This window comes from Eretmochelys imbricata, chromosome 2 (assembly GCF_965152235.1).
Source record: "Eretmochelys imbricata isolate rEreImb1 chromosome 2, rEreImb1.hap1, whole genome shotgun sequence".
Taxonomy (NCBI): domain Eukaryota; kingdom Metazoa; phylum Chordata; order Testudines; family Cheloniidae; genus Eretmochelys; species Eretmochelys imbricata.
The window spans coordinates 266,383,381-266,395,764 of NC_135573.1; the positions used below are offsets into that span (position 1 = coordinate 266,383,381).

At 45.3% G+C, this 12,384-nt stretch overlaps 1 protein-coding gene across 5 annotated transcripts in view; it reads right to left on the reverse strand.

Annotated features, from left to right (window-relative positions):
• The window catches only part of LOC144260035 (KAT8 regulatory NSL complex subunit 1-like), a 141,659-nt gene that overhangs the window by 86,077 nt on the left and 43,198 nt on the right, over positions 1-12,384 (reverse strand). For all 5 annotated transcript variants that reach the window (XM_077808525.1, XM_077808526.1, XM_077808527.1 and 2 more), the window contains one exon: positions 8,774-8,915. In XM_077808525.1, coding sequence (XP_077664651.1) covers positions 8,774-8,887 — 114 coding nt within the window. In that variant the 5' untranslated portion in view covers positions 8,888-8,915. The remainder of the gene's footprint in view (positions 1-8,773; positions 8,916-12,384) is intronic.

Genomic DNA, 12,384 nt, shown 5'->3' on the forward strand with positions numbered 1-12,384 from the left:
GCCTTAAGGATGCATACAAACACATGTGCGGGCCAAACGGACACTGCTAAATAAAAATCTCCAAGAGGTGCATAATCACTTCAAGTGGAGCACCCATGGGAATGCTACTCGAAGAAGTAAACTTAGCAACAAATGCCAGCTACTAATTCTTACACCCCCCTTACGCCCGGGAAGGGGGAGAGACAAGATTCCTAGGAGAAAATTTACAGCAAGAAAACATTCTGCAAGACAATTCTTCACTGTCATCAACACTCTACGCTTCCTAACACCCTACTGGGATAAAGTTTAGCTTCGCCTTTGTATTATCGCAGCACCCAAAGGCCCTGATCAAACTCAGGGTCGCCTTGTGTTAGGCACAGTACAGACACAGTCCCTAATGTGAAGAAGATCTCTGTGTAAGCTTGAAAGCTTGTCTCTCTAACTAACAGAAGTTGGTCCAATAAAAGATTATCTCACCCACCTTGTCTCTCAAATGTTTTATTACTCACGTAGTTCAAGCACTAGAAACAGCAGCAATCACAGAGAAAAACAATGCTGAATGAAAGCAGGAGATCAGTACATCGATCAGTAACCTTAGTGGTTAGTATCAGTACCATGCAATCCTTCTGGGGAGAAAAACAAAAAAACAGAACACTCCTGCTTCAAAGGGTATGGATGGCTAAGGGAACTGGTAATTGGATACAGAGCTTTTCAGAAATAGGCTACCAGTCAGAATCCAGCCCACGCTGGAAGTAAGCAAAAACAATCAGCATCTAATGGCTGTTTAGCAACCTATGCAGTGGTTATGGATTACAGGAAATGGAATAGACACCACCTCTCTCTCCCTCACACACACGCACTATATTTGGCACACCTGGCCTTCCCATTGGCAGTCCCAGCAGAGATGCCAATAACTGAATAGATCATGGAGACTTCACTCCCGCTTTCATTTCTACAGGTAGTCCCAGAGAGCTTCAGTGAGGAAGATTACAATGCCAATGTTTATCACATACCTACCACCCTGTGGCCATCTGGCAAGTTTCACCAGTACTGAAGTGACCAATATACATATTTTTTAAATGGGGGGGGGGTGTGGGTGTGGGTGGGTGGGTGTGTGTGTGTGTGTGTGTGTGTGTGTGGGTGGGTGTGTGTGTGTGTGTGTGTGTGTGTGTGTGTGTGTGTGTGTGTGTGTGTGTGTGTGTGTGTGTGTGTGTGTGAAACTAGAGCCTGTCTCTACCCCTGGCTCATGTGCAAAGAAGAAATAAAGTTTCAGTACATTTAACAGAGAACAAAAACCCTTCAATGAAAGGGCTCTCGAGCTTGGCTGTTTCTTTGCATTCATCTGTCAGGTCCAAGTGCTCAAATCTGACCAGCGCTTCATGCAGGCTCCCCAACTTCGGAGGGAGAAATGAGTAAGCATTCTCTGCTTCCCCCGCGACTGCCTTCCTTCCTGAGCAAGCACCCAGGCCAAGGAGAAAACCCCTGCAAGGCTTGTGGGAAGCAGAACTTCGCATTTCCCCCCTCAGCGCCCCCTAGCATGTAGGACAGCTGCCCCGCGGGAGGCCCAGGGGAAAAGCCTGTGTGGGTGCGCGCGCCCTGGGGCTTGGTGGAGATTGTTTGCTTGACCACAAGCCCTGTAACAGGGGGTGGTCTGGGCTGTCGCCTAACTCTGTCTGTGCTCCTAGCCAAGGCAGCGCCTTCTCCTCAATACTCGCAGGCACCAGCCCCAACTCCCCTTGGCTGCTGTTAGCCGTTTGTTTTAATCCCCCACCAGGGAGCTCCCTGCTGAATGCGCACTGGCAATCTGTGCCAGCAGCCTCCCCTCCCCTCCTGAAGCTGGGGGGGCTGTACTCAGAGAAATACCTTCTTGAGAGTCACCACTTTCAACAGCAGCTGGACCAGCTCTTTCTCATGGGATCCCAGCTTATCCCCCTGAGCACCAGCAGTCTTCCCGAAAAAGATCACCAGGTAGTCAGGAGGGGAGGAGGCAATGGCCAGGGGTAGAAGCAGCAGGAGGCGGCGAATTGATGGCGGGGGCAGCAAAGAGTGGGAGGAAGCAATAGCAAAAGGATGAAAGGGTAGAAGTAGGGTGGATACAAGAGGCAGGAACACCAAACTGGGGTTTAGGCAGCAGACGGAAGGATGAAAAGTAGAGAGGTCCCAGGAGAAGGAGGGAGGCGAGAAGCAGTAGCAAAAACTGGGGGATAAGTGGGTGAGAGGCAGCAAGAGACAGAAGAGCCAATAGCACAGGGAAGGGGCAGCCGTAACTCGAAGGTAATGGGGCAGGAGAAGGCACTTCCTAGCAAATGACAAAGTTGCCTATGATCTCAACGTGTCTTCTAGGGCCCAAAGGAGCTCAGCTGAGACCTGGCTGTCCAGCCCCTCGCTCACTCTGCCTGGTCATTGCAACGGCCCTTCTCCCTGCTGATGACATGTAAAACCAAAAAAACGTGAACAGCTATGACACCACGTCGTGATCACTACAGTCCCAGTGCCATTCTCGCCTGGGGCTCCGTGAAAGGAGAAGGGAGGGTGTGCTGGGGTTTGTCGTGCAGGGGGAGGTTCAGGGGACAATGTGTCTGCTGCCTATCCACCCCACTGCAGGAAGAAGAAACTCCAACACGAGATGCATTTTAAAGAAGCCCAAATGAACACCATAGGGAAACCAGCTCTGCTGAAGCTTTGAACAGGGGAGTAGGGTCAGAGAAGGGAAGGTGGGTTGTAGGGGGGCAGGGGGATGGGGAGCCAGGGTCCTAGGGAAGAGAAAGGAGATGATGAAGAGCAGGTGAGGTGACTTCTCTGCTGGGAATGGAAGGAAAACGGTGATCATGTGGAGAAGAGGGATAGAAGTGGGGCTAGGAGAGGAAGGGAGGCAAATGTGGGGTTTGCCAGTACAGCTTATTTTGCTTGGAGGCCCTGGATAAGATACTGATAGAAGCACAGTTTGGCTGGGATAAGCTAGTTTGCTAAGGACACTCTGTCGTACAGTACAGCAGTGCTCCCATTGTAGGCCTGGCATCTGTTCCTTACACATCCATAGCACACCCACCTCTCCTGGCCAGTCATGCACCCTGCATGTATGCACAGCGTGCAAACCCCTGTCTATTAGCACCGATAGGCATCCCAGATACACTAGCACAGACACGCTGGTTGTGACGGTCCCACAGACAGCTCACCACAGTACAAACACACTCACACAGCTGTCCACATAATAATCATCCCGGTCACACGTTCTCCTTGCTGAACACCCCAGAAAATGACTGAATTCTCTTCAGGAAGACAGAGGCACTGTCCCTCTGCTGTCTGAGGTTAGAGCAGCCTCTTCCCTGCCAGATTCTTCCCCCTCTCCCTTTTCCTTACTTAGCATTAATGTCACCCCAAATTGCTCATTCATCATCCAAAATTAGCCAAATGAATTGTCTTGTTATTCCAGTTATGACAATGAATGACCTGACATCAAAAAATATTTTGAATTCGCAGCGAGAAGGCAATCAATTATTTCATTCCCCTGCCTGGCTGAGAGCACCAGGTTTTGCCCTGGAAACAGTCCGCGCTCCATTAAGAAAAGGAGTATTTGTGGCACCTTAGAGACTAACAAATTTATTCGAGCATAAGCTTTCGTTAGCTACAGCTCACTTCACTGGACTGAATGCATCCGATGAAGTGAGCTGTAGCTCGCAAAAGCTTATGCTCAAATACATTTGTTAGTCTCTAAGGTGCCACAAGTATTCCTTTTCTTTCTGCGAATACAGACTAACATGGCTGCTACTCTGAAACCTGCTCCATTAATGGTATTTCAAAGCCCCAGTCAGGAGACTGGAGTATTTCATTTCATGCCCTAGCAATTACCAAGGTAGTTGTTGCTGTTAATCCCCTGCAGCCTGTTAAGCTAAGGCTGCTCTTTTGTTTGGGATGGGGTTGGTATGCACCTTGCATGCGTGTTGATTAACCCGTCTGGGGCTGCTTGTTTAATCAGGGCTGCTCTCAAGCTGGGGCTTCCCATCCCCACTCCCTAGCAACTGTTGAGCCGCTGGGGATTCCCTCCCTGCTGGAGGCAGCTGAGGGGGATTCCCGCCCACCCACACCCTGTCTTCTGGTTGGGTGTGGCAAGGGAGCACCCATCGGCCATTGATGGAACTTGTTCTGTGCAGAACCAGCAATGCTGCGTTCCTGCCCAGATTAGGAAGTGGGTGATGGGCAGTTTTCTGCTGACTCCTTTTCAGGATCAGAGGAGGGAGCCTAACAGCAATTCAAGGCAGTGAGCCCAGCCCAGCCCAGCCCCTCTCAACATCTCCCTGTCCCTTTAAGCACATTTCAAGGAATCCATCAAATCAGCGCTGCAGCTACCCCGGGCAGCATTGCAGCCTGTGGTTTGGGCAGAGAGTCGCATCTCAGCTGTACTGTGAGTTCATCAGGCGCATCTGGGCTGTCCTGTCCCTGCAACGTGCACTTCGTTAAAGCATCGTCTGCTGCTGGAAAACAACCACCTCTTTGGCTAATAGCATGGCAGGGCGGGTGGGATGTACTCTCCCAGCTGGCTGAGATCCTGAAGGGGATGGCGGGATGAGATGGGAGACTGAGACCGGGATCGATGGTCAGAGGTTCCAGGATCAACCGGTTGGTGACCACTGCTCTAATCAAGGGATGCCTTTAAGCTTGTCTGTACACTGTTTTTTTTTTTTGCTGTATTTGTATCCATTGAGAAAACAATATTGTTACAGAGGAACCCCCTCTAGTGTGGATAAAGAGGTCTACTAATGAAAACCACTATATAAGAACAAGCTATTATTATTCCCCTCTACTTATAGGAATAAGCTACGTTGATAATGAGCACCTTTCTGGTGGTATAATTGCACACACAGTAGGGGATACTTCTTTAACTCTTCCAGATTCTAAACTGACAGTTACAGCGGTACAAAACCCGCATTTAAACCCGGTCTTAATGTTTTCAATGGCAGTTCCTCACCCATTGGCCCCAAAAGGTTAAAATGTCAGTAAACTCAAAGGAAGAATTGTAAGCAACCTTGTTGTAGACTTGTCAGTCCCAGGATAGTAGAGAGACAAGGTAGGTGAGGTAATATCTTTTATTGGACCAACTTTTGTTGGTGAAAGAGACAAGCTTTCTTGTCTCTCTCACCAGCAGAAGTTGGTCCAATAAAATATATTACCTTATCCACCTTGTTTCTATATAGGCAGAATTGTCATTCAAGAATAATCCTGATTTCCTCATTAGCATTTTTCCAACACAAAACCTAATTTGCACCAAAAGGTTTGACAATGACTACATAAAACAAAGGGAAATGTAAGTGATTTAAAAAAAATGTTTACATATCAATGCCAGTGTGACTTTAGCTCGCTGGATTTAGCGCACGACTCAACAGTATCCATGCTTAACAGCTTTAGTACTCCATTTTCTCAAACCAATTTCCTCTTATTTTACCTTATCCTCCTTGGGGCTTTCCCCGCCATTGTGAGTGTAAATAGTCTGCATCAAGCCTTTGACCCCTCCCTGATCCTCTAAGAGTAGACCTCTCTGCTTCATGTGAGAGCCAAGCAGCAAAGTGAAAGTAACAAGGGTTACAGTGCAAAACACATTGATTAGTCTCCTTATTGAATATGGTCTTTATTTGCATTTTCAGTCAAGTCACTAGGTTTCAAACCGAGTTTATCTGCTATCATATTTAAACACATATTTAAGAACAAAGCCAACACAAATGAACAGAGAGGAGCTAAAAGTATCCGTTTCACGTTGCAACTGAATAGTATAGCAAATTCACACATCAGAATGTGGACATTATTTAAAATCAAGGATCAGCAAAAATGTATGTGAACCAGGCCAGAAGGTATGAAGTAGTGTGTATAGAAACAATTTACAGAATTATGAACTATATTATAGTAGTAACAAGAGGCCCCAAGCAGGATGATTGTTCTAAATGAGAAACATTCCTATGTGTAAAAAGAAAAGGAGTACTTGTGGTACCTTAGAGACTAACAAATTTGAGCATAAGCTTTCGTGAGCTACAGCTCACTTCATCGGATGTCATTGTAGCATAAAATATTGTGCCAGAGGGCTACTGATAATATTTTGATTTACATAGCAAAATCACCCCTACCATCCTGTAACATGGTGCCCAAGCAAGCGGTAGCAAATGTAGTGTGACAAAGTTCCTGCTCTACCTTGGTGGGTCTTGCGCTAATTGGTGGATTTGCTCGCCTTGGAGCTTCACTGCAGCCCTCAGCTTGGCCGTTTTTCTGAACCCACAGTCCAGGTCGACTCCTCCTGTGTCTGATCAGAAGTTGGGAGGGGTTTGGGGGGAACCCGGGCCCGCCCTCTACTCCGGGGTCCAGCCCAGGGCCCTGTGGAATGCAGCTGTCTAGAGTGCCTCCTGGAACAGCTGTGCAACAGCTACAACTCCCTGGGCTACTTCCCCATGGCCTCCTCCCAACACCTTCTTTATCTTCACCATAGGACCTTTCTCCTGGTGTCTGATAATGCTTGTACACCTCAGTCCTCCAATAGTCCACGTTCTCACTCTCAGCTCATAGTGCCTGTCTCTTGCTCCCAGTTCCTCACACGCACACCACAAACTGAAGTGAGCTCCTTTTTAAACCCAGGTGCCCTGATTAGCCTGCCTTAATTGATTCTAGCAGCTTCTTGATTGGCTGCAGGTGTTCTAATCAGCCTGTCAGTCTTAATTGTCTTGATTGTTCTGGAACCTTCCCTGTTACCTTACCCAGGGAAAAGGGACCTACTTAACCTGGGGCTAATATATCTGCCTTCTATCACTCCTGTAGCCATCTGGCCTGACCCTGTCACAGTAGGTATAGCCAAATGAGCCTTAATTTTGTGTTAGGAATGAAGGGTCTCAAAACAGCAAAGCATGAAAGATTAAAGTACCCAAAAGCATAAGGCAAATACTGACAATGTCTGTCAATTAATTACAAGGGGAAATGTTCACAAAATACACACACTTAGCAGGTTTCAGAGTAGCAGCCGTGTTTGTCTGTATTTGCAAAAAGAAAAGGAGGACTTGTGGTACCTTAGAGACTAACAAATACTAATTCAGATGCCAGCTGGCACATGAATCAATTAACTGCATCAAACTACATCACCATCGGGTGTCAAAGACAAATACATCAATGTAACAAAAATTTATATCACTGTTCCAAAAACTCAGTTTGAGGCTTCCTGGTGCACAATTTCAACTAATCTGACCATATGCAGATCACATGCTAAGGAGACGCCACTGTAGTTTGCAAAGTACTTTGAATTCCTATGGGACGAAAGAGTCTCTACATAAGCAAACATTTGCTTTTTTTAAGCTTTAACTCTATTTTGAAATTCGTTAGACACTTGAAACAACTGACTCCCACTTCAAGGCTTTTCCAGTAGACTCTCAGAAGGAAGTGATAAAGAATTACTGGTGTTTGGGAAAACTTATTTCTGGAGTCAAGCCAACACAGGCACCATCTTCTTCCTAGAGAGAAACTAGTTGGTGTGTGTTTGTCCCTGTACACACACGCATACACATATAAAAAAGAATAAGCAAGTGACAGTATGCTTAATCAATTGCATATTGTTATGTGGGTATGTATGAGTAGCTGTACAATGGTGGCAGGGGGCCCTCAAAGTGACTGACGAGCACATCTTGCTTTTCCATCAGGACATTCCTTGTCCATTACAAAAAACTTTGCCTCTGACTTTTCCCCATCACCCAAACTACTAACCAAACCAAATCCACTGAAGTGGCCATGGCACTCAACCACAGACAGAAGATTAGTTTAGATTATTTTAAATTCCCCAGCTTCTTCAATAGAATGACATGCTGAAAGCAAGTACCTTGCTGAACTGAGGCCGTAAACTTTTAACTATCCCCAAAAAGGAATGTTTAAAAGACAGCACTCAAAACAATCATCATTTAAATAGCTCCTTCAAATTATTCACCTAAGGCCAATCTTTATGTTGCAATAATCAATAGTGGAACACTACTAAATGCAAAAATGGTGAGGTGGAAGATTAACACCCTTTTATGTGGAAACTTATAGCAGGCAGATAACAGATGTTTGCAGTCTCATGTGGTCCTGCAAGTATACCAGATTAATGTCACCTAAGATAAAACACTGATATTTTCTTCCAGCACCTCAGAGGGCTTTTTTAAGATGAACTTGTATTGTTCCTGCAGGAGCATTGCCACTGGGTAATTCACCTCCCTTTGTTGGCCCTGTCTTAAAGGCAAGTTGGGGGCTTTAAACTATGAAATGTAATTTATACAGATAATAGATGTGGTGATCAGAATCCATTCACTCCACCTATTATGTTTTTAAAATTACATTGCAAGTTTCAAAGCCTCCAACTTACCTAAATATACACAATTGGTCCAATAAAGGGATAGAAGCAATCCTGCCAGACCCTCCCTGAAGGAATGTTTAGCAACATGTTCTCCCCTGAAGGGCCTATGAGAAGGAAATGTGAGGTCTTAATTTTTATCTTCTCCTGGATTTTGAAATAAAACATGGAGACAAGACAGAAAAGTCTGAGCTCCTAAGTTTATTAGACTAGGCAAAACATTAGAACATATATTGCAGGAAATAGCCCCGCACTGGCAAAGGTTATTACTTAAATAACCTAGCAGATTTTTTCCACCTTTAATTTATGCGATTAAAAAGAATACCAATTAATACTCATCGCTTCCCTGGAGAGGTTGCTGCTGGAAGTCCTTCATTAATGTGCTGCCTACAAAATTCTAGTCACAGTATAAAGGGTTAAAATCTCCAAGGTACAGAATGGCCTTACCTTGTTGGCACGTAGTTGCTTGTAGAGATCTGTCTGCTGCCTTATGCGATACTCCAAGTCAGAGATCTGAGCCTGCAGCCACGTCCACTGACAGATAATGGTTGCTCTCTCCATTGCCCATTGGCACTCTGCGTGATGATGCCTGGAAAGCAAAAGTTTGCATACTTTAATCACTTCCATTTATTTAAACTAATTTACTCTACATACAAAATCAACTAGGATAGGCAAATATTCACAAGTAAAATTAATCACAAATTCACTTTAAAAGAGACCTATAAATAGCTTCTAAAGTCTATATCAAAACATTTCCTAAAAGGCAGGATCAAATAAGTTTTGCACTTCTCAAGCAATACCAACAATCCATTTCCAGCCACATACCAGCAATCATCCCGGCAATTATAAGGCAGTGAGAATGAATGGCTTAATTCTTCCTCAACTGCAGCAACACAAACTGTTATTCTCTTTGGTGACTTGTTAATCACAAAAAGTGGTCCGTCAAGGAAAGAGTTCTGCCTAGCCACCTGCACACAGAGAACGTAAGAAATCTTTTACGGTTCAGTGGGATTGAATTATTGTAAAATGATAAAAAGGCATCTTTTGCTCCATTGTACTCTAAAAAGATATGACAACTTATCTTCACTGCCAGAGTTAGTTTACTTGAGTTCCTCCAATTGAGCTAGTCTAGCTAGAGTGAGGGCTCTTCTACACTGGACATTAGCATGCAGCAAGCTAGGGTCTGAATCTAAAGAACACTAGCTTGCCGTACAGTAATGTCCCCTTTGGACACTGTTTCTGTGCACTGGCTTAGACTATGTCTATGCTACGTGCCTTTTAGCGACACAGCTGTGCCACTAAAAGGCGCGCAGTGTAACCACGGTTTGTCAGCAGGAGAGAGCTCTCTCGCAGACAAAAAAACTTCCACCCCCAATGAGTGGTAGTAGCTTTGTCGGCGGGAGAGCTCTCCTGTCAACAAAGCACTGTTCACACAGATGCTTTTCGTCGGCAAAACTTTTGTCGTTCGGGGTGTGTGCATTTTTTTCACATCTCTGAATGAGAAAAGTTTTGTCATTCAGTTTCCAGTATAGACAAAGCCTTAGTGTAAGTCTTCTGGATTCACACCCTGGATTGCTGTACACTAAATTCAGTGTAGACAGGTCCTGAGAAGAAAGAGAAAGCAACCTTTCAGTGACCTCATTAGCAGATAGAATAACTAGATGAGTAGTTTGAGTTGTAACCTGAGCTGCTGCATGCCCACTGCACTACTAGCTGAAGCATCAGCAGCCCTGAAGTTTCAAAACACTCCATGAGTAAAGCACTTCTTAAACTCAAACCAGAGATTTGTGCGTGCAGACAAGAGACTGGTTAGAGGCAAAACTCGAGATATACCTCAAGCTAACAATGCAGTGAAGACAAGCCCTAAGCTGCAGCTAGAATTTGAGTGGGATCCTGGCAAAACTAACTAGAGCACTTGGCACAGACATCACAGAAATAGGAGAAACCTAATATCTAGATTTCAGAGTAGCAGCCGTGTTAAGTCTGTATTCGCAAAAAGAAAAGGAGTACTTGTGGCACCTTAGAGACTAACCAATTTATTTGAGCATAAGCTTCGTGAGCTACAGCTCACTGAATGCATCCAATGAAGTGAGCTGTAGCTCACGAAAGCTTATGCTCAAATAAATTGATTAGTCTCTAAGGTGCCACAAGTACTCCTTTTCTAATATCTAGAGTCCTGTGAAATTTTTATTCTTTACAATTGTGTGTTTTATTTTTTAAGAATTTTTGTTATTTCATTTTATCCATGTGGGAGGGGGCTGGGAGTTGCAAAATGAGCCACCCTGCACTCATGTTGAGGTGGCAGCTCCAGTCCCACAGGACTGGGTCCGGCTCCCTGCTCTGGGTGTTGTGATCTGGCATATGGGTTTGCTGTGCCAGCTGCTCAGGTTTGGCTTAGCCACCCTCATGAGCCAAGTAGCAAAAACCAGAGCTGAAAGCAGGGCCCAGCCACACAGGACAGGAGCCACCACTCCAGGGTGAGTTTTTTGTTTTATTTTGTATTTGCAAAAACACATAAGGGCTACTACTATCTACCTTTTCCCATAAGAGAGTGTTCGCGATAAAACAGTTTGTTGCTTTCTGTTTGCTGCCATTAACTGTGGCAGAGAAGCATTTTATGCAATATAAACTTTATTCACAGTTGTGAGATTATGGACAACAAGAATTCAAATGCAAAAAGGATATGGCTATTTATGGTCCTCAAAAGAAGTACAAGGGAGACAGAACTCAAGGATGAAAAGGAAGGGCACTCACAGGACTTTTCAGCTCAAGAGCAAGAAAGACAAATCACCACAGAGGAAACGCTATGGCCAAATGGGCTAATGCAATCCTTGGAAATCTCGAGTAAGAGTAGAGAGGTAATATTATCTATGAAGCTGGCACTGGTGCAACAGCTGCTGGAAGAGTGTGTCCAGTTCTGGTATCCACAATTCAAGGATACTGATAAATTGGAGAGAATTCAGGGAAGAGCCTCAAGAATGATTAAAGGATTAGAAAACCTGCCTTACAGTGGCAGACTCAGGGAGTTCAATCTAATAAACTTAACAAAAAGAAGGTTAAGGAATGACTTGATTACAATCTATAAATCCCTATATAGAGAGCAAATATTTAATAACGGGCTCTTCAATCTAACAGAGACAGGCATAATGTGATCCAATGGATGGAAGTTCATGGCCACTGTACAGCACTGTTACAGTGCACTCACTTAGTGCACAGCAAGCTAGTGTGTGAATCAGGAAAGCTCTGGCTTGGGTCGAGTTGAGCACTGCCCCAATAAATTCTATTCTCTGAACTGGAACAAGAGTTGACTTTTGTTCGTTTATAACAGCCCCACCACTCAGAAAGTGGCTTGGACCATGTGGACGCTGTCCTGTACGTGAGCCTCTGAGCAATCCTTGATCAGCCAGTTGTCCAGGTACGGGTAGATCTGAACACCTCAGTGTCTGAGGCAGGCCATTACTACCCCCATGCACTTCGTGAAAACCTGGGGAGCTGTAGACTGACTGAAGTGGAGAGTGGTGAAGAGAAGATTACTCACCTTGTGCAGTAACTGAGGTTTTTCAAGGTGCACGTCCCTATGGGTGCTCTACGACAAATGTTGGTGCGTTCTGGCACCACTGATCCAAGATTTTTGGTAGTAGAGTCTGTCAGGGTCGTGTGTGCACAGTAGTCATCTTGTAGCGCTGTTGGCACCTTGACCAGTGTGCGCAGGGCATGGCGCAACCCAATCGCCTCAGTTCCTTCTCTACTATAGAGTCCTTACTGCAAACTCCGAAGTAGAGGAGGAGGAGGATGGGTAGTGAAGCACCCACCAAGGGACACATCTCGAAAAACCTCAGTTACTGCACAAGCTGAGTAACCTTCTCCTCTTCGAGTGTTGTCCCTGTGAGTGCTCCAATTCAGGTGACTGTAGAGCAGTGCCCTTGTGCGGATGGAAGGGACTTTGGAGTTGCATTCACAGTGGAGGCTAGCACTGTTAGACCTACCACTGTATCTGAGCTTGAGCTTTGAGATTGCATAATGGTTCGTAAATGTGTGTTCAGAGGCCCAGGTGGCCA